We start from the raw sequence: 26,417 nt of genomic DNA, 5'->3' as shown, positions 1-26,417 counted from the left end.
AAGGATTGAAAAGTGACAGTTTACACCCAGATGTTTCAGGAAATAATGGGAGGACATATTTACTAGCTTGTTTTTAAATTTTTTTTTTTACATGCAACAGCCTTGTATGAATGAAAATTTAGTTAACATACCTCTTTGTTAACACGCTCATAAAAACATGCTTTTGAGATATGTACCCAACATCAATTTTCAATTATATTATTCAGAAGAGATACACAGTACGTTCATACTGATTAACAGTTCCTAATCTTAAATGAGTAATGTAATGATGGGGATAAAATCCTTCCCATAGCCAAGAGCTGTAGCCAATAACGTATTTTTCAACAAACCACATTTCTAATTTAAATCGTAGATTCGATTTTACGTGTATGCATGAACAACGTGACTGCAAGGACAAAGAGGAATACAGGACTTCACGGTTGGCTATCAGACTCTATAGTAAACGAGGTGAACAGTACCTATGAAAATGTAGCCAGCTAGCTTAGACAGGGTTAATATGACATATGACGACATAACATGATTGGTCACCGTTATTTACCTTGGGGTCTAAAACAGACAAATAGACAGTGTAGCCAACGAACATTAGGCCTACTCATTCTGATCGAGCTCAAGACAGAAAACAGTAGCTAGTTCTAAAGAGTGGGCAGAAAGTTTTCGAATGTTGACAAGCTAACTCTTGAAAACAGGGGACCCTAACGTCACCTCCAGCCAGCTACGTGGCTAACACGCAAGGTAGGTAGCTAGGTAACTAGCTAAGCTGCCTAGCAGAATACGTAGCCTAACGTTAACTATCGCGATATCTAATCATTAAGTTAGCTCGAAAACAACACTTCATTAAGTTACACCATTTTAGATATTAACACTTAACGAAAATGCTCGTTTGAATAGACAATGTCGTTCAAAAACAGAAATATACTAAATAAATGTGTAAACGTTAAAATTCCTTATCCAACAAGACAGTAACAGTAGTATGTGCCTGCGATCTAAACAATTAAATTACATAGCAAACGGCATTTCCCCTCACACGTACCTGCTAGCTAGCTCAGTATTAACCCAAGATTAATTAGACTATATTTTCCATATTGACTAGCTAGTCATCTAGCCAAAAATACCTCGGGGTATTATAAAAATCTATGTTGTTTAGCGAAGCTGGACAAAACATCCAACAGTATTTTTCACGTTAGCTAGCTACCTAACCAGCCATCTGGATTTATCGCGACCACAGTTTGCCATCTAATGTAACTGGCTATCTGGTGAGAAAACAATCATCATTTACACACAGAATTTTAAAATAATAAATCCTAATTATATGAAAACATTATTTGTTTTGATTAACTCTGTTAAAACATCTCTACCACAATCCACCGAAATTTGGCCTGATATTTTCTTCCAAACCGCGAAGCTAAAGTTACAAGAGAGCCTAAGGCCTCGACAGTTCGGTCAGCCCCACGACGCAGGAAACCTACGCTGTGTGGCGGACCCCCTCTCCAACAGAACGAATAAACACTCACCGTCTTTCAGCAGATTAAGTGAAGAAAATGTATACACAAGCGAATGAAACACGAAAAAACAATAAGGTGAATTATAATAAATAATATTTCATTCCCCTTCGCTTCAAGACGTAAAGGTCAAAGTGAATGTGAACGCAATTAATTGTTCAAGTCGAAATGCTGAGCCGTCGAGGGGAATTGAGTCTCTGGCTCCCCGACGTCTGCATCACGAGGCTCAGCAACACCACACAACTGTAGCGACTGTATTCATGTCATGAGCAGACTGCAATGCGCCTGTCTGTGGGGGGCGCCAAATTTTAATTACAATTTTGGCCCCACTTAAATAAAGCACGTAACCTCAATGGATTAAATTTATTAGGCAAATAATAAAAATGCATAATTAAAATGAGACCATAAAGAAGTCAGACAATATCATTACAAATAAATAGGATCATGACATAGCTATTAGAACTTTGCATGAATCAAAAGCAGAACATGTTATCTATTACCTTGTTTACACTGTGCTATGCTAAATAAGTTTATTAGTTACTCTTTGTGCTATGAATAGGGTCACTCAGAGTAGGGTTACAAGCTATTGCCACGTTTGCTGTTATAAATCCAGCTGGAGGCAGGTATGGAAAACCATTGCCGACACTGGGCCAGATTAAATAAAATGCATATGCAACTCTGTAAAATCCTCCAGATTAAGCCAGTGCCTTATCTCAATAAAGACTACTTTCTTCACCATATCTCAATACAGGGACAGGAAGTAAAAGTTTCAAATCAAGGAAAATTAGTTTATATGGAACTATTATAACGTATGCTGCCCATTGTCGGACCACTTTTGAAAACGTCTGCCTTTTCAGCTAAAAGCTCAGTTGGGTCCAACGGACTGCATAAGAAAACAAAAATAACAAGTTAATTATTTAATTAGTGTGGTTGCTTCAGCAACCCACTACCTGTTCTCTTGCATATTTATTAGTGTGGTTGCTTCAGCAACCTACTGCCTGTTCTCTTGGATACTTATTCTTCTTATTAGTGTGGTTGTTTCAGCAATCCACTGCCTGTTTTTTTGCATACTTATTCTTATTCTTCATAGTGTGGTTGTTTCAGCAAACCACTGCCTGTTCTCTTGCATACTTATTCTTATTCTTCTTATTAGTGTGGATGTTTCAGCAACCCGCTACCTCTTATCTTGCATACTTATAAGTGTGGTTGCTTGAGCAACCCACTGCCTGTTCTCTTGCATGCTTGTTATTAGTGTGTTTGCTTCAGCAACCGATTCCCTGCACTCTTGCATACATATTAGGGGTCCAAGCAGCTGGAACCCTATTGTTTTTATTATTATTATTATTATTATTATTATTGTTATCATCATTTTTCCAGGCAAACGGCTTATATCTTCTTCTCTTCAAACCATCTATCTGGTCGATGTCAGATTTGGTGTGAACCATCTTTGTACAAATCCCTAACTAAATTGCAAGAGATGATACGTCAAAAAATGGCTGAATGGTGAGACAATCACACTGACCCATATTGGGAACATCCATTATAATCACTGTAATTAATTCCAAATGTGATCTTTGGCCTTGAAACACATTCTGAATCGAATGGCGGATCGTTCTGAACAAGACCAAACTTTAATGGTGTCGATAGCTTGAAAAACATGGCTGCTATAAAAAAAAAGGATATTTTACATTGTTGGCCATTGTTCAATTAGAAAGAATAATACTTAAAAGGTTTCTGCTCGTGAAGTGTAAGTCTGATCAAGATAACATTTGGAACAAGAACAATTTGTTCAACTGTCTAACTAAATGTATGACTAAAGGAAAAGTGTATAGGTTTTAAGACAGCGAAATGACAGCCAAACATATTTCAGTGTATGAAAATTAGCATACAATCTTAAGTCACAGCAATGATTCTTGGTCTGATTAATTCCAGGCTTGATCTTCAGCCTTGAAAAATGTTCTGAATTAAAGGTCTCTTTAAGGCAAAACTTTGGTCATGTCAACAACATGAACAATGTCAGCACCCCACAACCCTGCCCAGTTAAAGCACGTATAGATAATGGATGGATGGATGGATGGTGTTCAGGGGTGTCCAGGTTTGTGGCTTGCTGAGCTTTAAAGTATAAATCCATGAAAATGCATAGTGTTGTTAGATGGGCATGGTTGACTTGCAGCAAGTCAAATCTTGAATGGTGTTGATTTCTTGAAAAACATGGGCACTTAAAAAAATAGAATATTCAGCATTTTTTGCTAGTTTTTCATGTGAAAAAAATAATACTTAAAGATCTTCCTCTCATGAACCATAAGGCCTGGTACATATTGTACACAAGAAATGCAAATGCCAATGCACATGAGACATACGCAAGCTCCTTGCTTACGCACCACACGCTTGGATCTCGTTACAAATTTTGGACCACTCATTTTTCTACACAGGAACGTGAGAAACACCCCTTGCATTGCTCATTGTATTTTTGCATGTGTTCCTTGCATAAAGTATGTTACAGGCTAAAGTCTGACAACATTTTTGGAACATGAACTTTTTTCAAGGAGTGTGGACATGGCGGATTCCTGTATCATGTTGCAGTAGCTGCTTGGACCAATACATTTCTGCTTTGCTGCTATAGATGGGTGACAAATTAAAGAAAAACCTGAATAAATGAGTGGAGAAACATAACAGATGCTTTCATACAGGTGTACTGCATGATACAATTAACATCCTATCATGTTCTGTGGAATCTATGAAAATGCTGAGCAGGCCCAGTTGACCTCAATTCTGGATCAAGATGGCAAGAGGAATATATATATGTGACTTTGAAAGAGGGTTAATTATTGGGGCATGGATGGCTGGAGCTTCAGTCACAAAGACTGTTCTACTGGCTAGTGTTTCAATAGGAACAGTGACTAAAGTGACATTTTCATTTAGATTGATGGGAAAGACATCAGTAAATAGAATTGGAAATTGTGGTTACAAGCGCACATTTGATGACTGTGATGGTCATGCATTAGTGCGATATGTAAGCAAAAACAGAGAGCAACACTTCCGCATGTGACTGAGAATGGCAATGCAGGAAGTGATAAGACAATGTCAGCAAGAACAATCCATTGACAACTACGGAGAGAGAGATATTATAGTAGGGTTGCAGTGCATAAACCCCTCATTACAAAGACAAATGCACATTTGAGAGTTCAATGGTGCAAAAACCATAGGCACTGGTCTACAGAGATGTGAAAAAAAGTGATATGGTTAGATGAGTCATCCTTCACCATATTCATGACAAGTTGGCGAGTGCATGTGTGACGTACACTTAGAGAATGGTACAGGCCTGAATGCGTGACCCCTACAGTGAGGGGGTCTGGTGGTTATGTTATGATGAGGGGGGAATTTTCCTGGCATGGTTTGGGTCCACTTGTTCCCTTAGAGGGAAGGGTCACTGCAAATAAATACAACGTTATTCTGAGTGATCACCTTCATCTTATGATGAACCATTCCCAACCGCATGCGAGTGGTCTCATCCAGGATGACATATAATGGTGGTAATGTAACAATAATATCACAACAGACAGATCATAGATTTTTAAAACCAGATATTCATTTGTAAATTGGCATGCCATTTTATGAAAACTGCATTTACGGACTGGTATCGTGAAGCCAGTCAGCCATGTCATTGCAATCTAGCCTACATAACAATGCTACGTTAATATTTTCAAACTTAATAAATACTGTACCCCTAACCAGAAAAATGCTTCACTGCATGTAATGCTGCAACTAAGATATTCACCAGATAAAAACACCATCATCATTTTTAACCATTTATTAGCTATTTCATTGTTCTAGTGCATGTTATGCCTATTCATAGGCACCTGGCTTCCTCTTGTGGTTAACTTTATTTTTAAATTAAAGTTCACATGAGACAACGCCTTCCTAACAATTTAGCTATTTTAATACTTGTTATTTCCAGCACCATATTGCAGGTATGGTGACGTGCAATAGTGCAAGTGCAATATCTAGACTTGTAGCAGCCATTAAACAAATACACCTTCCAATCTATATCGGTCTAACATTTGGGAATGCGCTGTCTAGGGTAAACTTTATAGCTAGCCTATATATCACAAGGTGAGTGCTAAGTGAGTAGTGTTTACTTTTAAATATACAGAACATGTGAGATGGCCATGATGTGCTAAAGGAGACCTTTCAAAATGAAAGAAAAAACTAAACAATAATATTCTCCCTTTTCTGCACAAAAGTGATTATGTATGAAGGAAAAACAATATTGCTGTGCAAACCCATGGATATTTCTACGTAGAACATTTTAAGTAATCTGTGCATGTGTAGCCGAGTTCAGAGACATGAGTTAGCCCGTGAATATGTCTTCTCCCCTCAAGAAGTAGCATCTGTGACTCGTTCCTGGAGACTAAGATAGCCATTGCAAAACACGGATTGTGTGGTCAGTTAACCATTTTTTGGTTGCTGTTGAGGTATGCTTGGCACCATTGTCTGGTTGATAGATCCATTTGTTGCAAAGTTTGAGCTTCCTGTCAGGAACAATAAAGCACAAGCAATGAATGAGTACTGAAAGTACTGGACCAGAAATCAAACTCCTAGCACAACTGCAATATCCTAAAGAAATATAATTTAGATTTGACAGTTTTCTATGACTTCCCAGTACCTGTCTACTGTGAAGATCATTCATGACCTTGACCAGCCACCATTTTCTGAACCAGTTTCTCATATATTGCAAGAACAAACCAGGACAACAAAAGCATCCACCAGGGGTGACAGCACAGCTCGGTATAGATTCACTAAATTTGGACAAACAGCTTTTACAGTTAAAGTGGCTGCCCAAATTTGTATTTTACCAAGCAATGTAAGTGAGTGCAACAATTTTGCCAGTTTAAAAGCTAACTTAAAAATGTGGCTAATAGCAAATCAATCATGAAAATATTAAGAGATCCCCGACCCTTCTAGAACAATAATAGAGCATTTTAAACCATTTATATATATATATATATATATATATCACTCTCAAGTTGAATATTTATTTCCCAGTTTGATAATAGTAAATGTTCTGGCTTGATTTTTTGTCCTCCCAACGATTACAAATGTGAATTAGCCTGGAAGTTAAATCTGTGGTTGTGCATTACCCCTGACTAATAAATAAATAAATAAATGTATTTGTACTTGACTGGAGTTTATGATCTATTAACCTTAACAAGAGCACCAGTAAATGTAAAACAACACCGTGCAATTAAAGATCAAACCATTTTGTTTTCAGCACTGCCACTCTTTTCAACATAATCACTCTTCTTCAAATGCCAAATATGGCCAAAAAATCTATTTTTGTTTGTTTCCTCTCAATGGAAGCTTTCTACAAGCCTACCAATTATTATTATTATTATTAACATATTTAATATACATTTATTTATTTGTCCCTTACTCCTTTGGTTTCTTTTGCATTTTATTCTCAGTTGTGGCTTAGGGTTGCTCAGGTTTTGAGGTCCATAGCAGTTCCATCATCCTCATGTCCTGGCTAAAATCCCAGATCTGGCTCTTGCAAAAAAAAAAAAAAAAAAACTTGCCACCTAATCATCCCCTGATTTAATTGGCTAAAAAATGTTCTCTCCCTCCAGTGGAGCTGCTCAGTGGCCAACAATAGAGGATTGTGGTTGTACTGGGCAGCTCCCAGAGGTGAATGTGTATGAGTGTGAAGCAGGGCATTCCTGCAAAAGAGCATTCATGCTCAGTGAACCTACCCTGGGTAAATAAAGGTTAAATAAAAAATTAAAAAAATAAAATAGTGGCTTGTTTTTTTTGTATTTTTCTGTATGTCCGATGGCAGAACACTGCGAAAATTGTCCCTTAAAATTTTATCCAACACTGAAGACTCTCCCTGTTAAGTCACCAGCCACGTCTTTGTGATTTGGGGTTGTGTGGCTTCATTGGAACTATGGCCTGAGACTTGCAATGTAGAATAATTGCTAGGGAACTGGGCTTGTAACTGGTTCTACTGGCAGGCCGGGCACTGCTGTTGTACCCATGAGCATGGTATCTGATATGCTTCAGATTATTCATAAAAACAATGTAAGCTCTGCAAGTCTATCTGGATAAAAGTGTCTGTTAAATGGAAAAAATTTAAATATGATAAAACCATAACAGGCTGGGTCCTGAAACACCTGTCAAGCCTTGGTCATGAGCAAGGGAGCAAATAAGCCTGCCCATTCCTGCCCAGCCCTCTATGTGGCTGTACACTCAAAATTTTGAAGATATTTCTCAATGTCGTCATCAATTTTAAGAGAAAACCTTTGGGGTTCTCTTTTTGGGTTGAAGTAACATTTTTGGCAGCCATTTTCTTAATTTTCTCTGGAAATAGTAATTTATTCAAGCTGGTTTTTCATAAGTTCATAAATCATTTGTAGCTGTTTGATTAGGGTCACCATTTTTCCAAAGCAGTTCTCAATTTACAGCCTCACAGCCTTCTAATTTTCTAACATCTGTTCAACAAATATAACTTTACACCCCCTTGTCATCCATATTATGTCAAGAGCTCTTATCGATGATTGGCATCAATGTTCCCACACTCACATACTGCATTCAGTATGACAATCACATGTGGTAGGAGCATATTTTTAGTGTTTTGCTGCAAGATTAATACACACATAAAAGTGCAGCTATATCATATGCACAAAAACTACAAATAGGATATTCAATATAATGAAATGTTTTGTAGCAGAGCATGGCATTCTTATAAATGAATGAAATGGATTTAAGGAAATGAACTGAAATTAAATGAAACTGTAACATTTAAATATTGTGATTGAATTTAATCACGGTCAGTTTTTAACAGTACCCACTGTCATTGCTTGATGATCCTTGGTGTAAACATGGCGTAAAACCTTTCCCTCTGTCCCAAAGACTACCCTTGAGCCCTCACACACTTGTGTTCTCTCTCCAGTGAGCAAGAGTTCATCATTGTCTTAAATGACCAGCAAGTGTTGGAGGGCCTGGAACCACGCTTAATGAGCCCTTATCTGATGTCTGTATCTCAACAAACATTAATGAAAAGAAATTTGTCAGTAACACTTTGCAACACAATGAGGTTTTCTAAAAAAGCAATTGCAATCAGGAGTTAACACTAAACTAACAGTCTTGATTTCAACTGATGGACAAAGATATGCAGCGGACATTATTGTTTGATTGATTTATCATGGGAATAAAAAAAAAAACATACATGTTAAAAAGCAGCATGCATGTACATTTGACACATGAAAGTGTTGCTAATACACTTATTTCCAAAGTGGTCTTTGACGGAAAAAGCTAATTACATATAGAGGTTAAATTCAAATTTCCAGACAAAAGTGTAAATGAACAAACACTACATGAACAAGCAATATAGCATGCATAAGCATTAAATCAAAGCAATATACAGCACGTACAACATTTGCAGGCATAACAAAGCACATGCACAGCCTAAGCAAAGGTAGGCTTTACATATAAACAATTTTGCACCTGCAAAGACAGGCCAATAAGCAGCAGGGCAGCAGGTAAAAACTATTGCCAGCATGCAATTAAGGGCATACAGAGCAAACCATCCATTCTTTAACTCTATTTTAAAATATTTTTAGACTGAATTGATTTAATCTCTTGGGGAAGATCATGCCTCTCAACTGCTTCTGTATATAAAAATAGCTTTTCTCAGAGTTTTTCTTGAATTGAAAAACATGTACTCTAAGTCAGATTCCCTGGCTCCAATGTTGCAATTGTGAATGTCTCTGAGAAATGAAAAGTAATTAGAAAGATACTTGAGAACAGCATTATGAACTATTTTATCAAATTGACTGAGCTTGATTTGAGCTATCCTCTCATGTTAGCAATCTTTATTTCTTGAAATGCATAGGGTCCAGATGGGTTCCTGGGTGAGTTTAAGAACAACTCTTACCAATTTATTTAGAGAGGTTTGAAGATTTTTTTTTTTTTGAGATGTGGAGGAGTACTAGAAAAATATGAGGTACAGACAATCAAATTGGCACTGTACTAGAGCTACTGACTGAGTTGTTAGAGTTTCCTTGTCTAAAAATCTTGATGTTCTTGCTAAGAATTTAATCCTTTGGTTGATTTTCCTTTAAGGCCATGGGTTCACCAGTAAAGCATCTATCTAATTCACAACCCAGGTATTCAACAGATGTTTTAGTTGTAACTTTGGAGTTACCAACCTTAATGTTAAAGCCAGGGGATGCAGGGAGCTTTTTTCGAGACTGATGAAATGGATTCAGTTTTCCCCATGTGAAGGGAGACTTTATTGTCTAAAAGCCACTGACTAATTCTGGTTAAGATTCTTTTAAACAGTGGCTTTGCTCTTGTTAGACACAATCATTGTGGAGTCATCTGTATATTGAATCAATTTGCATGAGCAAGCTGTTGAAATACAGTATCATTAATATGTAGCAAAAAGAGGAGGGGACCTAAAATGCTACCATGTGGGACCCTGCAGCTGATGCCCCTAGGGTTAGGAAAAAGTACCAGTAACATCTACCACCTGGTCTCTCCCTAACCTAATCAACTGAAATGTCGTTGAAACTTTGAGCTCTTAATTTGAAAAGCAGAATGCTATGATGTAAAATGCAACTGTGTCAAATGCTTATCAATGTACCTCCTCTTTCCTAATGAAATCAGTGAGACATAAAAGACAAGTGTTTGTGGAGTGGGCTTTTCAAAATCTAGATTGCAAATCAAATAAAAATTGTGTTTTTCAATGTAATCCTCTATATGTTCATAGACAACTTTTATAAGAATCTTGGCTAAAACACTTAAAATGGATACTGGTCTGTAGCTACCATACTTACTTCCTTATAGAGAGGGATTACCATAGCCGTGGTTCATATCTACAGGCACCTGTTAAATAGAAAGATTATGATGTAAGTAACACAAAGGGCAATCTATTCAGCTGCATCGTTCAGACATTGAGCTGGAATATTATCTAGTCCTGTAGCCCTTCAGCTCTGAAGTTCAGAAATCATCTTAACCACTGATCTGTGACACTGGTGAAAAGGCTAATTAATGTACAGTACGTTTACACCCTTCTCATGGTAAAAAGCTGCAACCTTATTCTCCCCATAAACCCCAGAGTGATCAGCAATAAATATAAAGTATTAATTGAAGTGATTGGAGACAGCTTTCTTATTTAAAATAGGTTCAAAGTTAGCCTCAGTAACAAAATTGTTGTTCTTGGCTTTAACCTTGTTACTATGACCCAGCTGTTTAAGAGTATGCCATAGCTTTCTTGGGTTATTTTTATGTTGATTCATATTCAATTTATAAAATGATTTCTTGGTCTCTCTGGTCGCTCTTCTCTAATCTTGTCCACAGCTAAAAAACTGGACTTAAAAGATTTTGCCACAGATTGCCACAGTTTGTCAATATCCTAAACCCAACGAGTGTTTCTGATCTAGAAGGACCTATTTACTTGCCTTTGTACCACTTCACGGCTCTGCGTCTGACAGTGTTATGGCAATTGAAATGCATTTTCTGTATCTTTCTTGTACAGTAAATCATGAAATGATCACTAAAACCATAGGGTAATTAAAGGTATCATATAATAACATAACTTACAACAGAATTTTTTTATACTCTATTTTATATTTATTATTTAGTATAAGGGATGTGCAATAAGAACTTGTGCTACTGATCATGGAATCCTGGACCGATGAACCAGTCTTATGTCATTTTATTTTGTTATCTGAAGGTCTAAATGTTGAATGAGATTCAAATGTGAGTGGTGATTATTTATGTTTTTAACGTATGTATATGTGAAGCTGAAAAACGAATTTTCACCTAGTGTGGCCAATAGAGTCCTAAGTTTAAGTCTAAAATCCAAGTTTTACAACACTACGTTGAGACATCTATGATCTATCAGACACCAGAATTAGATCTCTGATAGTCTGAGTGGAATAACCTACGCTTGTTGGCTTGACTACAGAGCTCCGATAACTGGTGGTTTGCATTTAAGAATTAAAATATTCACCCAGACGGCTTCCATATTATTATTATTAAATAAATTCATTATAATATTGAAAGCAATATCGGGTCTTTATAGCCTAGATAGCCACACCTCCACCTTTACGGTTTCAGTTGCATCGTATTATGGAATAGTTATCGATATTAATCTCAAGGTAAGTGATAGTCATCCAGCCAGGGATGCGTGGCAAAGGGGTTAAAAAAGTTTATACGTTCGACTCCGAAGATGTCCCTGAGACCACAGCTATGAGCACTTCCATTTTGCTGCAAAGAAAAATCATCTTGGGCAGAAGCTGCATCTGGAAGGCTGTGGTCTCCTTTCATTATGGGCAAGAAACCCAAACTGTTCTCTGGTGCACTGTCAACAGGAACCCCAGGTGGAACAGTGCCATCAATGCTATGGCAGATCCCTGTACTTGGTCCGCCTGGGTCTGGTCTGAGAACCTGGATCTTCAACAGACTTCTCACATTCACAAAATTGGAACTGAGGGTAGATCCATAGGAGCCGCAGAGTCATTCCCAAGCAACAATCCAGGTGAGTCCACCTGTTGCAGTGGATACATGAACAGACCTTTCTACTGCGATTCACTGCCTCACCGCAAATAGAACACAGGGAGTTGGAATGATGTGCACCAATGATTGAATTAGGTCCAAAGCATTGATGAATGCCATCAACATGGCAAAGAAAAGAACAGCTATGAGGTTACATTTTCCTGTAACATTTATTAATCACAAGTAAGGCCTGTCAACTCAGCCGAGTTTTTGTTCAATTGTTATTAACTAATTTTAGGCTGTCAAATAGAACACTGCAACATTACCCATAACTGATTGCCAATTCTGGCAGGGAATGAGGAGCAAACCTTTCAAATCTGATAATACCAAAACAAGAAGCATGTTTAAATTAAGTGTGCCAAGTGAGATGCATGGGTTGCGATGTCATTATACAGTCTGTACTTTAATTGGGTGTAGCTTCTCACAAAAATGCTTATAAATCCTCAATGGTTGATTCATGTGATGAGGCATTTAGGGCTAGATTTTCTGAAGGATTCAGACTGCTTTTTGGACTCAAAATCAATTGCTACAAGGTCGCAATATCTACAGACAGATGACAAATTAAAGGAAAACCCAACATTAAGTGTCTTAGTAAAGTTTTGGGCCACCACGAGCCACTAGAACAGATTCAATGAACCTTAGCATAGATTCTACAAGTCTCTGGAACTCTGCTGGAGGGATTCTTCCAAAAGATATTCCCTAAATTTGTGTTTTTATGATGTTTAAGCACTGTCTAACGGTCCAATGTCGGTCCAAAATCTCCCATAGTGGGTGTTCAATTAGGTTGAGATCTGGTGACTGCAAAGGCCATAGCATATGATACACCATTTTCATACTCATCAAACCATTCAGTGACCTCTTGTGCCCTGTGAATGGGGGCATTTCCTCTTTCAGGATGACCACTCATCAAAATAGAAATGTTTCATCATAGAATAAAGGTGATCACTCAGAATAACATTGGGTATGCAATAAATTGTGAATACAGTATTTCCATGGATGAACATTACACAAGTTCATCCATGTTTATTCCTTCCACCTCCATGACGTACTCATTTTGCAGGTATTTTTCCACCTGTTCTATTGGTGTTAAATATTATTTTCTTAGTTGGACCACCACCTGCCTTTTTTGTACACTGCCAAACATCATTCCAGCTTTTCTTTGCATCCTCAACTTTTCATTTAATTATACACTGCCTGGCCCAAAAAAATTCACCGTTTGGATTTTTTTGGACAGTGCCCACTGTACAAGCCTCTGGAGGCAGCGTTATGATCTGGGGTTGCTTCAATTGGTCAGGTCTAGGCTCAGCAACTTTATGTGGCAATAAAATGAAGTCGGCTGAGTACTGAATGACCTGGTTATTCCATCAATGGATTTTTTCTTCCCTGACGGCCCGGGCATATTCCAGGACGACAATGCCAAGATTCACCAGGCTCAGATTGTGAAAGAGTGGCTCTGGGAGCATGAGGAATCATTTTCACACCTGAATTGGCCACCACAGAGTCCTGACCTTAACCCCATTGAAAGTCTTTGGGATGTGCTGGAGAAGACTTTACGGACTCTCCCGTCATCAATACAAGATCTTGGCCAAAAATTAATGCAATTCTGGATGGAAATAAATGTTGTGACATTGCATAAGGTTGTCGAAACAATGCCATGACGAATGCGTGTCGTAATCAAAGCTAGGGCGGTCCAACGAAATAAGTGTGTGCGCCTTTTTTTTTGCCAGGCAGTGTACCTACGTAAATAATTTATTTGGTATTTAATTTAATTCCAAATTTTTATCTCGGTTTTATCTCCTATGCTATAATATGTAAAGCTGGACCTCGCTGACCATTACCTACATTTCCTGATCTGTAAATGTAAGTTTCATTTTTCTTTTGGTTCCCTTGTTATTTATGCCGGGTTTCCATACCCATTTCTTAACACCTTGTAATCTGGATGTGTAGACATCCCATATTGTTTCTGACCCTTTTTTTGGGGGGGTCAAAACTGTGAACAAATGTGTACAAGAGTCTTGTTAATCGGTCCTTAATGTGTTGGTATCTGTGAAAGCAACAGAGCCGCAATATAGCGAATGTTTTGTGCTGCAATGATTTGCTTAGTAAATCTGGCCTTAGTGTAGGCTTAATTTCTTACATCTAGACCCAAATCCTAAAGTACTGGCCCAAAACTACATAGTGGGCCTGTAGAGATCCATAAAAAAAAAAAAAAGAAAATCACTACAAATCAATTGTCAGCTGCTGCAATGATAAACTGCCCAATTGTCACGTGTGTGCCCTAATGATCACCATTTTTGCATCGTGGTCATTTTAGAATGTTTTATCCTGTGTATTTATAGCTGCTTTTATGCATGTTGCCATACACAGGGACCATGGGTGCATGTTATCATTATTCATTTAGTATATGTCCCCTTATGCAGGGTGACTTTATATTGGTGTTTGTATACAGCTGAATTTACTGAAGCTATTAAGTGCTTGGGGCATAATGCCAAAGCCCCACTAATGTTTAATTAGCAGAAGTTGCAGTTACAAGCCCAGGTCCTGATCCAGTTGGATTCAGTCTCAGCAAAGTCACTTCACTTTTCGTTATATTTATAGTATGAAGCCATAGACTCAGTCTGCAATCTTGTCTGTTTGACCGTTAGCATTACCTTCCCCCTGAATTGTGTTGTTAGTATAATGAATACTCCAAGAATCTGTGACACTTCAGTTGCGGGATTCCATATACCATTTGCTCAATATACTGGAAAAATGGATGGCAGTAATAAACATAATGCTATTAGGTCAAGCAGCTGATTAAAAAATAAGGCCAAGAGAACAGCACAATTATATGGACAAAACTGCATTGTTTATTCATAATTTTTCAACACTTCATAAGTCAGAAATGCAGCAGTCTGTAAACACTGTTAAACATTCAGCTTTGATTTGAACACAGATTTTTAGAAGGATGAAAGAAAAAAAAAACTAACAAAAGAATTACGACTACTATGTCTACCTGTGCACTGTGGGACTCCACGTAGAATCAAGCTCCTAGTTATTGCCAACAATAACAAAAGTTTTGAAAAGTGTGTTACTATGAAGTGTGAGTACATTGTAGTTCTGTATTGCAATACTAAATGAAATCATAAAGTGAGCTCAGTAATGTTTGGGAAAAAGGCTTTTTTTCTTGATTTGGCTCTGGACTCCACAATTCTATATATGCAATGCAACAATGTGGGTGTGCATTCTCAGCTTCTATTTAAGGGTATTTTTTATAACCTTTGGCTTCACCATGTAGAAATCGCAGCATTTTCTATACATACCCACCATTTCAGGGCACCATAATTTTTGGGACATACACTATATGAACAAAAGTCTCTGGACACCCCTTGGTCTGGGGCTGTTTTTCAGAGTTTGGGCTAGGCCCCTTAGTTCCAGTGAAGGGAAATCTTAATGCAACAACATTTTAGATGATTCTGTGCTTCCAACTTTGTGGCAACAGTTTGGGGAAGACCCTTTCCTGTCAGCATGATAATGCCCCCGGGCACACGGTGAGGTCCACAGAGAAATGGTTTTGTCGAGATCTGTGTGGAAGTACTTGACTGGCCTGCACAAAACCCTGGCCTCAACCCCATCCAACACCTCTGGGATCAATTGGAAAGCTAACTGCAAGCTAGGCCTAATTGCCCAATCAGTGCCCAATCTCACTAATGCTCATCTGGCTGAATGGAAGCAAATCCCTGCAGCAGTGCTCCAACATTTAGCATAAAGCCTTCCCAGAAGAATTGAGGTTGTTATAGCAGCAAAGGGTGGACCAACTCCATATCAGTGTCCATAATTTTGGATGACATGTTGGATATCAGGGGTCCACATACTTCTGGCCATGTAGTGTATTAATGTTAAGCAAATGAAAGTAGTCATGCTTAGTAATTTGTTGCCTATCCTTTGCAAGTAATGACTGCTTAAAGTTTGTGACCCATGAGTATAAGCTTTTACAATGCTCTGCCAAGCCTGTACTGTGGCCATCTTCAGCTCCTGCTTGGTGCAGGGGCTAGTTGCCTTAGGTTTTCTCTTCGGCATATGAAACACGTTCAATTGGATTCAGCGCTGGTGAATGAAATGACCAGTTTTTGGCTTTAAAAAACTCCTTTGTTGCTTTATCAGCAAGCTTAGGATCATTGTCTTAGTGTAAATGAAGTGCTGTACATTGCATGAGAAAGTACACAGGAAAATGTCCCATGTTAATTCAACTCAGTGTAAATTCAACTCTTAACAGACAACATTTGGTCCCAAATTCCAGAGTGGGACCAAACCTGTGAAGAGTTGATTTAACATTGTGTAAGATGCTTCTGTACACTTCAGAATTCATTCTGCTGCTGCTATCAAGTTACATCATCAATGAAGTCAGATGAGCCAGTATCTGTGGCAAGCCCAAACCACAACACCCCCACCACATTTCACAGATGTGGGGGAGTGCTTTGGATCTTGGGCAGTTTATTTGGGCCTCCATCACATTGCTCTAGCCATCACTCTGATACTAGTGAATCCTGGTCTCATCTGTCCACACAATCTTTTCCCATAACTCTGCCAAGCTCTTTTAGGTAATTCTTAGCAAACTGTAACCTGGCCATCCTGTTTTTGCAGCTAGTGGTTTGCATCTTGCAGAGCAGCCTCTTAAGTTCTGTTCATGAAGTATTCTGCTGACAATAGGCACATCCACTTCTGTCTCCTGAATAGTGTTTTTCTGATGTCAGACAGGTATTCAGGGGTTTTTCTTCATTATGGTGAGAATTCTAGTCAGAAATCGCAGAGGTCTTCCTTGGCCTACCAGGCCATTTGCGATTACTGAGCTCACCAGTGCTCTCCTTCTTCTTATGTTCCAAAAGGTTGATTTTGGTAAAGCTAAGGTTTGGCCTAATGTCTCTGACATTTTTTATTTTTTATTTCTCAGCATCATAATGGCTTCCTTGACTTTCATTAGCATTAACTCTGGTTCTCATGTTAACAAACACCAATAACGGACTCAAAGCCTATCAAAACCAAAAATCAAGACTCGATACTGAATGCTCCCTTACCGCACTAGGGAAGCAATTGAGCACACCTGTCTAATCATAAACACCTGTGAAGCCACTTATCCCAAACATTATGCTGCTCTGAAATGAAGGGGCTATGTATAAAATGTGCTGTAATTTCTACATTGTAAATCCAAAATGTATTAAAATAATCTTAAGTAAAAGCTGAGAATCTGCACTTTAACCACGTGACATGTTTGATTATAAATCTAAAATTGTGGATAGTATACAGCCAAAAAAGTCTTCATCCCAAACATTATGGATCTCATTGTATATCTGACCAAATTTTAGATTCAAAGTACAATATCAGACTTAAACCAGGCGTAGTTAATATGGAAGTGCTGTATACGCTACACCTCTCTCCATCATTCATTCTTACATCCTCTCTTCACACGTCAGTATTTACGTTTGCCTCACCAAACATCTACGCTTTATGTTGGGCATGGCCATTTTCATGTGTAAAGCAAAAATTCATGCAATCAGAGAATAGTGACACGATACCTGTAGCCCACACTTCATGGAGTGGTAAATTATTTGCATTGCAGGAGACAAACGGAAAGGTACCAAAATAATTCAGTATAAACACAGTACTCCAGCCCTGGAAGAGAGAATGCTAGGCTTTATTTCCTCATGTATATTAGAAAACAAAACTGTTAATAAGATATAGCCCAAATGGTTATTCTGTACAATTTACAGTGCTCTGCACAAATGTTTGTACAGCCTGCCAATACTACAGTTTTTACATAATTCTCACAGCAATCAAAGTGCTAAAGTTGGAAAAAATATGTGTGCAGCACATGAGCAACTCTTCCCTTAAACTTCATGCTTATTGAGACAATTTCCCACATTCGTTTATTATGGACTAAAAATGCCAGGCCAATGCCTTACTTAGCTGGCATCATTCTTCGGAAATAACATTACAACAATCAGTATAAAAATCATCTCACAATACTTCATCGATTACCCTTCCATTTGTTTGGATGATTACAGCCACATGTTCAACACTGACATCACATTAAGAATGCACATTTTATACAACAATATCTATAAATGTATGATATCCTGCACATACACACATACAATTAGTGGGCAGAATAACTTTTCCTTATCTCTGACTGCCATTTTCTCAATCCGTGAGCTCAACCTCAGATTACAAATTGAGACAAAATTAAGAGGAGGAGCTTGAATTAAAAACTAAAATCCTAACACAGATGGGATGTGGCAACATGCAAATTTGATTGCGTCTTTGATTGCTCAGTGATTGTAGTGTAGCAATTCTACAATTAATGTAATTTTTGCATAATTATTCAGGAAAAAAGATTAGAGGTTAGAGGTGTAATACCATTACTACATCTATGTGGTGATTACACTGTTATTTGTGAACACAAAAAGAAAGGGAATAACTGTTAACTGATTTTATATGCAGTTTAAGAAACTAGCTGTGCTTTTAAAAGGCCAATTGCAGCTGAAGCACAGATTATTTCTACATAAAGGCCAGAGAAATAGTGCACCACCACTCCACGGTCAACTGGCCACTTCACTTGGGTCCATTGAGTCTTGGATACATTTTTAAGCCCTTTATGAGATGAGGTCTTTGCGTTTTTCTGATGATGGTGGTGCCCTGAGGACAGCGGAGTGCTTGGGGATACAGACTGAATGACTGAAGAGGTCCTGAGAATGCTACAGTTATAAGGCTAGCCTCTGAATGGGCCTGGACTCTGATGTCTACAGCTCATGGAGCCCTCTCTGGGCTTAATGGATTAAGAGTATCAATGCTGTTCACCTCAACAGTTCTTAGATCTTGGCGGAAGTAATGCTGCTTACGCAACAGACAAGGCAGCATGCCATACCAAGGGCAGCTAATATGAGCCTGTGTCCAGGAGGTGTAGAGATGGTGTCCGAAACCTTCTTTCACTAGTGCTTTTACTTTGCAACTGAAACATAAGCATGCATTATTGGCCAAAAATTTTGGGCTAGCGCAGTACTGTATATTATACTGATTCCCTACAGATGATCTAAAATTTCTGTGTTGAAATGATTTAGTAGCACTGACATGTTCAATGGAGCTCTGCTCCATGCCAACTAAGCTATATAGAAATACTGGCCCAAAGCAGAGGCAAGGCAGACTGAAGCTAAAACACATAACACTCTCCAAAGGCAGACAAACCTTCAACAGTAATATTTCAAGTTTCTTTGCTTGCCCTCCACGGATGTAACTGATTAAGAACTGTGCAGACCAGTGTGTTACAGCACCATGGGTGGTGGGGTGTGGGGTCAGCACACCAGGAGTGACATGGCAGAACATGTTTACTGGTTATAGCACCACCTGTGAAGAGCCCAGATACAGTACTCCAATTGACACACAGAATCTGGTTCAACTATGCAGTACTACAAATCCCTCAACCCCTCACGGATAACTTTGTGAAATGCCACCAATCCACTTAAAACCTCTACTGCTTCAGTTTTTTCTCTTCTCACAGAGGTTAACACTATTTTATTACAAATTTAAGGATTACAAAATAACATAGGCAAAGATTTAAAAAAAAATCTTTTTGCCCGCTAATGGTATTGAGCGAAAACCTATTATGTGCCTTTAGTGTTATTTTAACAGAACTGTCCTACAGTGAAGTGATTCTACATCTGTGTTCAAGCATGTCTTCTTGCTCTCCAAAGGCCACTAGTTAAGTGTTGGAATTACAGGAAGTTGGTCTTAAGCCAGACCGGGGTGTGAGAATCCAGACCTGGAAGGCTGCACTGTCTGCTGACTGAAGTATCCACACAACTTGTTTTGGGGTTCACTGAAAGTAAACCACAAAAATCTACACACCCCCCAGTTTGACATCCCTAAGCGATAGGCTGGGGTCACAGGAAGTAGGTCTTAATCTAGATGCTGGGGTCACAGGAAGTGGGTATTGACTGGGGTGCTGGGGTCACAGGAAGTGGGTAGTGAGTGGCTGCTAAGGGCACAGGATGTGGGTCTTGAATGCAGCTCTAGGGTCACAGGAAGTGCGTCCTGTGAGGCATGCTAGGGTCACAGGAAGTGGGTCTTGAGTAGGGTGCTCGGGTCACAGGAAGTACAGCTTCAGAAGGGTGCTAAGGTCATACGAAGTGGGTCTTGAGTGTCCCTTGGGTCACAGGAAGTGGGTCTTGAGAGGCATGCTATGGTCACAGGAAGTGGGTCTCGAGTGGAGCGCTATGGTCACAGGAAGTAGGTCTTCAGAGGCATACTGTGGTCACAGGAAGTGCATTTTGAGTAGGGTGTAGGGTCACAAGAACTGGGTCTTCAGAGACATGCTAGGGTCACAGGAAGTGTATCTTAGGTAGGTTGCTAGGGACACAGGAAGTAGGACTTAAGTAGGGTGCTTGGGTAACAGGAAGTACAGTTTCAGAAGGGTGCTAAGGTCATACGAAGTGGGTCTTGAGTGTCCCTTGGGTCATAGGAAGTGGGTCTTGAGTAGGGTGCTAGGGTCGCAGGAAGTGGGTCTTGAGTGGGGTGCCACGGTCACAGGAATTGGGTCTTGAGCTGTATGCTGGGAGAGCTCTTGCTGACAGGTTGGTGCGTGGCTGTCTTAGCCTTCAGGCTCTCCTGGTTGCCTTTCACAGCAGCTTCCAGCCGCGCCTTCATTGAGGGCGATGTGGTCATGAGGCCCTTGAAGACTGAGGGGTGCTGCGGCCCAAGGCGCATTAGGTCCCTCAGGGCAGAGTCGTGCAGGGTGCGAGTTGCTGGGGGGGCCGAGGACAGCGCATTCTCATCCAGCAGGAAGGAGATTAGGATGGCAAGCAGCACTGCCACCAGCTGGGGACCTATGGGACACAAAAAGAAATTTGCCAACATCAGACAGGGAACACATCAAACAAAATAAGGAGCAGCTATATAGCTTAGTGGAGAATGATGGAGCCACGTTACAACATACCCACTCACCAATTTATATCAGAAACAGCGATCCCCGAACTCGACAAAGAACATACCAGAAAGGTTGAGAGATCACCATTTAAAGAACACAACTGCCTGTAAAGAATAGGTGACGCCCACAAACAGCCGGTTGTGGGGACGTGGCGCGGCGCCAGGCGGCCGTCGCCGCGTATAGTGTGGCTTCACCATGATATATTGATTGATATACTTTATTGAATCCCCTGGGGTAATTAGTCCTCTGCATTTTGACCCATCCTAGTTACTTAGGAGCAGTAGGCAGCCGCAGTGCAGCGCCCGGGGACCAACTCCAGTTCTGAGGCCAGTGCCTTGGTCAAGGGCAACTGCAGGAGTGCACCTAACATACATGTCTTTGAGTGTGGGAGGAAACCGGAGTACCTGGAGTAAACCCACGCGAACACGGGGAGAACATGCAAACTCCGCACAGAAAGGCCCCAAGCCGAGATTCGAACCTACGACCTTCTTGCTGTGAGGTGACAGTGCTAACCACTGTGCCACAGTGTCCACCCGAATAAGGACTGGATGTGACGGCTGTATGCTGATCTGGTTTTGGAATTTGTGATCAATGTCTTCAGAGAGGATGCTGCCCAGGTATTTCAATGATGGAGCTATTGTCAGTGCTTTGTGGTCAGTGGCAAAGACAGGCTTTGTGTTTAGGTTTCTGGAACTCCATTAGCAAACCACTTCTGTCTTTGTGATATTGACAGACAGCCCCGTCCACCTGTAGGCCCTGACAGCCACAGCAGGGATAGACTGAAGATCCTGCGGGTAATGAGCTGGGTAATGATTTCTCTACTATGGTTTGCTTTTGAGTCAGAGGCACGCTTTGGACTGTTTGTGCAGTACTTTTTAATGAACATAATCACCTTTTTTACCCTTAAAATATTACTATATTTAACTATTGAATATATGTGAAAATATATTAGTTACCTATCACCGATTCTCCAATATTGTGGATTGTCTGTGCTTTACTGAACAGAACCATACCCTGATCCAAGAAGCCAAACAGACCAACATTTTGCCTGCTTATTGCAACTCTTCACATATACGTAAGTAAACGTAATCATGATGTGCTTCCCCGTTCTCCCTCCTCTTTACCTGTCCTTTTCTGGGAGTGCAATACATTTAGTTACCATTAGTGGTAATTTTACTTATAATAAATGTATATCTATTGCTAAACTCGCAGAAAAGATTGGAAGCTCGCATCCAGACTCTTCAACAAATAAGATGAAGTGAGGAATTCTTAAACTCATTTTCGGCCCATCTGGATGCCAGCTCCATTTCCTTTACACATAGTTTAGTACTGTCTTGGCAACAGGATGAGTCTTTCATGGTAAGAAGGATGTGTTGTGGCAAAAGGCCTACGGTACACACTCAACCCCCTCCATAGTCTGAAATGTGAGTTTATAAACGATAGTCAACTGTATTCCTGGTGCTACAGCGACCGACATCAAGGCAAATCTGAAAGTGCTGGCTAAGGGTAAATGTAAATTTTCCCAAATTATTATTCATTCTGGCACTAACAACACCAGTATGGGGTAATCAGAGGTCATGAAAAGGCCTAGGCGCAGACATTTTGTCCTGCACAGATGTCTGCTAGCTTCTCAAAACTGCAGAGTAGACTCCACCATGTTGATCTTTCCCCGTATTAAAATGATGATTGTGGCTGTATCTCTGTTCTTGTCCTGCTTAAGTGCTGCCTTTGATACCACAGACCACCATATTATCCTCTACAGGCTGGAAAAATCAGTTGGTGTTGATGGGTTATGATTAAAAAGTTGACTTACAGAAAATGTAATATACAACCTCAATTCCAAAAATGTTGGGACAGTAAATGAAATGCACATTAAAACAGAAAGCAGTTGTTTGTAAATTTACTTTGACTTGTATTCAAACAAAAACAGTATAAAGACAAGGTATTTATGTGATACCTAATCAACTTCATTGTTTTTTGAAGATATACATTTATGCATATAAACCCTAACCCTATGTATGTACAAGCTTCAGACCACTTTGTCCAAGTGTAGGCTTAAAACCTCTTTAGTCAATCCGATAGTTAGCCATTCCTGTAGTCCGATATCCTGTTAAATGGTCAAGTATAATCATGGAGTTTATGAAGGTAAATGCAGATGTCTGGGCTGGGTACGTAGCTTAGTGTCAAGTGTAAGGTCGCCTTTACAGAGCTGACACCCTAGGTAGCTTAGTGCAGTAGTGGCATTAGATACATTTATTCTGTGTGTTGTCTTTAGAGTGCCTAAACTTATCTTCTCCATTTCTTTTTTCCCTGGGGCTCCTGCCCCTACCTCACCCGGAGTTCAAAGACCGCTCCAGCCTGTTTCCTCTGCGGGATCGCTCCAGCCCTGTCACTAACTCCCTGGTCATGGATCGCTCCAGCCCTGTTCCGCCCCTGCCCATGCCTTGATGCAGCCTGGAGCTCCAGATATATCACCCAGCCCCTCTAAACTGTACTATACTTAACTTGGTCAATATAATTTAGTCTTCTATTATTCCTGTTAGCCATTACTTCAACTGTACCTGCTTAACCCGTATTATTTGCCGTGATAGATTGAATTTCTTCTTCATTCCATTCTACCGTTCTACTAATGCATGAGCATCCCGGTCATCGTCAACCACAATTTCTGACCCTATTTACGGATGTCTTTCCTATAGTTCTAAATGAAAATGTCATTTTAGTCACTGTTCCTATTGAAACACTAGCCAGTTGAACAGTCTTTGTGACTGAAGCTCCAGCCATCCGTGCTCCAATAATGAACCCTCTTTCAAAGTTACTGAGATCTTTTCCTCTTGCCATCTTGATCAAAAATTGAGGTCAACTGGGCCTGCTTAGCATTTTAATACATGCCACAGAGAATGATAAGATATTAATTGCTTAATTGTATCATGCAGTACACCTGTATGAAAGCATCTGCATTCGTTATGATGTTTCTCCACACATTTATTCAGGTTTTCATTTAATTTGTCACCCGTCTGTATCGAGGTGAACTCTAGGAAGAGCAGATACTGTCCTTACAGTAGCTAATGGAGATAAACATGTGAACATCTAAGAATTTCATTCCAACTAGAAAGGCCTGCAAGTATTTACACATTTAATCATGAATAAGTACCAAGAAGTATATAACAAGACTAATAAAGTATGAATACTTCATGTGCCATGATGTCACATGATGTGATGCTCTATAATTATGTTATTTCAGAAAGAGTACAGAACTGTGAGGCACTCTGTGACAGTAGCAGTGTGATCACTCACGGTGCTCCTCGTCGGCAGCGGACACCAGACCTTCCAGAGCCCGCACCCCCTCCTGCACGGCGTGCAGCTCGCCTGCAGTCTGGGGCCTACTCTTCTCCACGCTCTGCAGGTGCCCCACCAGCACCCCGCCCAGTGCACGGATAAACGGCCTGGCCACGCCCTCTGTGGGGCTCTGGAACATTGACAGCAGTAGCTGGAAGCACCGGCTCAGGACCTGGGGAGAGGACACAGTCCATCTGATGCTCATTCATTTATTCAGGGAAACTGCTGCACACATTTTTTATTTTTTTACCAGTTTCTGAAACATTAAATATTACTGTGAAGGCTGAGTTTGGCACATGAACATGGATGGCTGGAAGGTAACTACAAAAACATATATCAATTACAAGTTTCCTTTAAAAATATTTCTAAAGTGCAGATTTATACAGATTCATTTCAAGACTTATCCTTGCCTATTTATTTAGTTTATAAGACTATAGGAAAGTCCTAACAGTCCAAATCATCTGAGCTAGGACCAGATAAAATTGTTAAAACAGTGGATTCTCTTTTTAAGACTTTTGAGACACCAAAAGAGATTACACAAATAGATTACAAAAATAACTAATTCCATCACGAAGACCTGGAAGTTCATATATTTATCATATTAGTGAGTGGGGGAAGAAGACAAAGAAGGTGAAGGTGACAAAGATGAAGAAGAAAAGGCCATTTGATGACATTCTTGCTTTTATCATTTTTATACTTATGAGAGCTTTATTACTTTATTACTATTTATATTTATATTTATACTTTATTACTTGTCAGAGCTGCCAGGGAAATGCTCTGTGGCAAGCATTCAGGGTTAAACAGCTCTGGAAATGACCGCATGTATCCAGCATGTGGCCGGCACTGTTATGAAGCCTCCCTGTTCACAAGCCGATGTAGAGGGTGGGACTTACTGCAGGATCCTTGGACTCCAGGCTGGCCTTAAAGCGACTGATGCAGCAGGTCTGCAGTGACTGCACAGTGGTGACCTCAGGGCCCGCAGACAATAGGAAGATTGTGAGGGCTGTCAGCAGGCTGACATCATCTACTGTGTGTCCTGTTTCCTCTACTAGGGCATAAACACACAGAGCATTTATTTTACAATCACATAAGTGACAAGAGGCTATGTGCTGTGGCAAAATATGCATAGTTGACAAGATATTTTACACTGGGATAAGCACAGTGTAGGGAGCATGACAGTGTTTGATGGAGTACTCTGTTTTATGTGTGTAATGGTATGCTACTGTGCAAAAGGTGTTGTATGGTGCAGTGGACAGATAAGTGTTAAAGGCGAGGTAAATCACTTTCTTAACCCCTTTGTGCGAGCCCCCAAGTGGCCAGGGTATCAGCGTCCTGAGATTGTTCAACTCAGACATTCATTGCTTCTACAACCATAATAACCAGTGGAAACAACAAAATCTGTTCTAGGATTATTAATGCACGATACTCCACAACAATGCTAAATACAGAGTTTCTAAGTGTCGTGTTGTCGTGTAGGTTTAACAAGCACCTCCCCCGCAGTCTCATCACCAACTATAGCCCCCAAGCATGACACACTGAACAATAGCGTCTATATGGGAGTTCATAAAAATAATCTTTCACCACCAAAAATGTGTATTCTGTTAAAATCAATAATAGCCCGAAGGTATGCCGATACAGCTCACTGAATAGAGAAATAAGACAAATTCCTGTTTAATTACACCATGACATTCTACTATCCATATCTGCGACAAAATATGGAATAAATATACATGTAGATATGTACCTTTCAGGATTCAGTGGTCATTTATTGTCTTGGACAATCTGTTTGTGAAATGGTTTTGTTGACAATTATCTCATCCATTAGTTGACATTTGATTTTTAATGACACAAAATCTTATTTTATGATTTACAGCAATGCACCATTTAGGCATTTTGGATAGATTTGGATACACTAAGGGACACCAGGGTACACTGTTTACATCTGTAGTAGTTCTTCATATCACACTCAGATTTTGTACACTTGTGGTCAAGAAGTTTCTGATCCAGGAAATATATAGTTTTACCTGTTAACATTTGTGACTCAGGATTTCATTGCTAACTAAAGG

General features: G+C 39.7%; 2 protein-coding genes and 1 long non-coding RNA gene across 18 annotated transcripts in view; 1 reads left to right on the top strand and 2 right to left on the bottom strand.

Moving 5' to 3' along the window:
• Positions 1 to 1,766, bottom strand: part of hectd1 (HECT domain containing 1) — a 58,009-nt gene extending 56,243 nt beyond the window's left edge. For 4 of the 7 annotated variants that reach the window (XM_064336064.1, XM_064336055.1, XM_064336091.1 and 1 more), the window contains exon 1: positions 1,512 to 1,765. The gene's annotated coding sequence lies outside the window, so the exon portion shown is untranslated. Of the gene's footprint in view, positions 1 to 1,511 lie in introns of all 7 variants that reach the window. The other 3 variants (XM_064336044.1, XM_064336081.1, XM_064336100.1) reach the window with 1 other exon arrangement.
• LOC135255292 (uncharacterized) lies at positions 559 to 26,094 on the top strand. Its single transcript, XR_010330147.1, has 5 exons — positions 559 to 732; positions 11,876 to 12,042; positions 21,749 to 21,821; positions 22,021 to 23,506; positions 24,257 to 26,094. It is a non-coding gene; the product is annotated as an uncharacterized LOC135255292 (long non-coding RNA).
• heatr5a (HEAT repeat containing 5a) overlaps positions 17,710 to 26,417 on the bottom strand; it is a 97,925-nt gene continuing 89,217 nt past the window's right edge. For 5 of the 10 annotated variants that reach the window (XM_064336112.1, XM_064336140.1, XM_064336156.1 and 2 more), the window contains 3 exons: positions 25,245 to 25,399; positions 24,310 to 24,523; positions 17,710 to 20,914 (listed from right to left, as the gene is read on the bottom strand). In XM_064336112.1, coding sequence (XP_064192182.1) covers positions 20,613 to 20,914; positions 24,310 to 24,523; positions 25,245 to 25,399 — 671 coding nt within the window. In that variant the 3' untranslated portion in view covers positions 17,710 to 20,612. The remainder of the gene's footprint in view (positions 20,915 to 24,309; positions 24,524 to 25,244; positions 25,400 to 26,417) is intronic. The other 5 variants (XM_064336130.1, XM_064336150.1, XM_064336164.1 and 2 more) reach the window with 2 other exon arrangements.

This window comes from Anguilla rostrata, chromosome 1, assembly GCF_018555375.3.
Source record: "Anguilla rostrata isolate EN2019 chromosome 1, ASM1855537v3, whole genome shotgun sequence".
Taxonomy (NCBI): Eukaryota; Metazoa; Chordata; class Actinopteri; order Anguilliformes; family Anguillidae; genus Anguilla; species Anguilla rostrata.
Note: the sequence above shows the minus strand (reverse complement) of the source record. Positions and strands in the feature narration are given on the sequence as shown.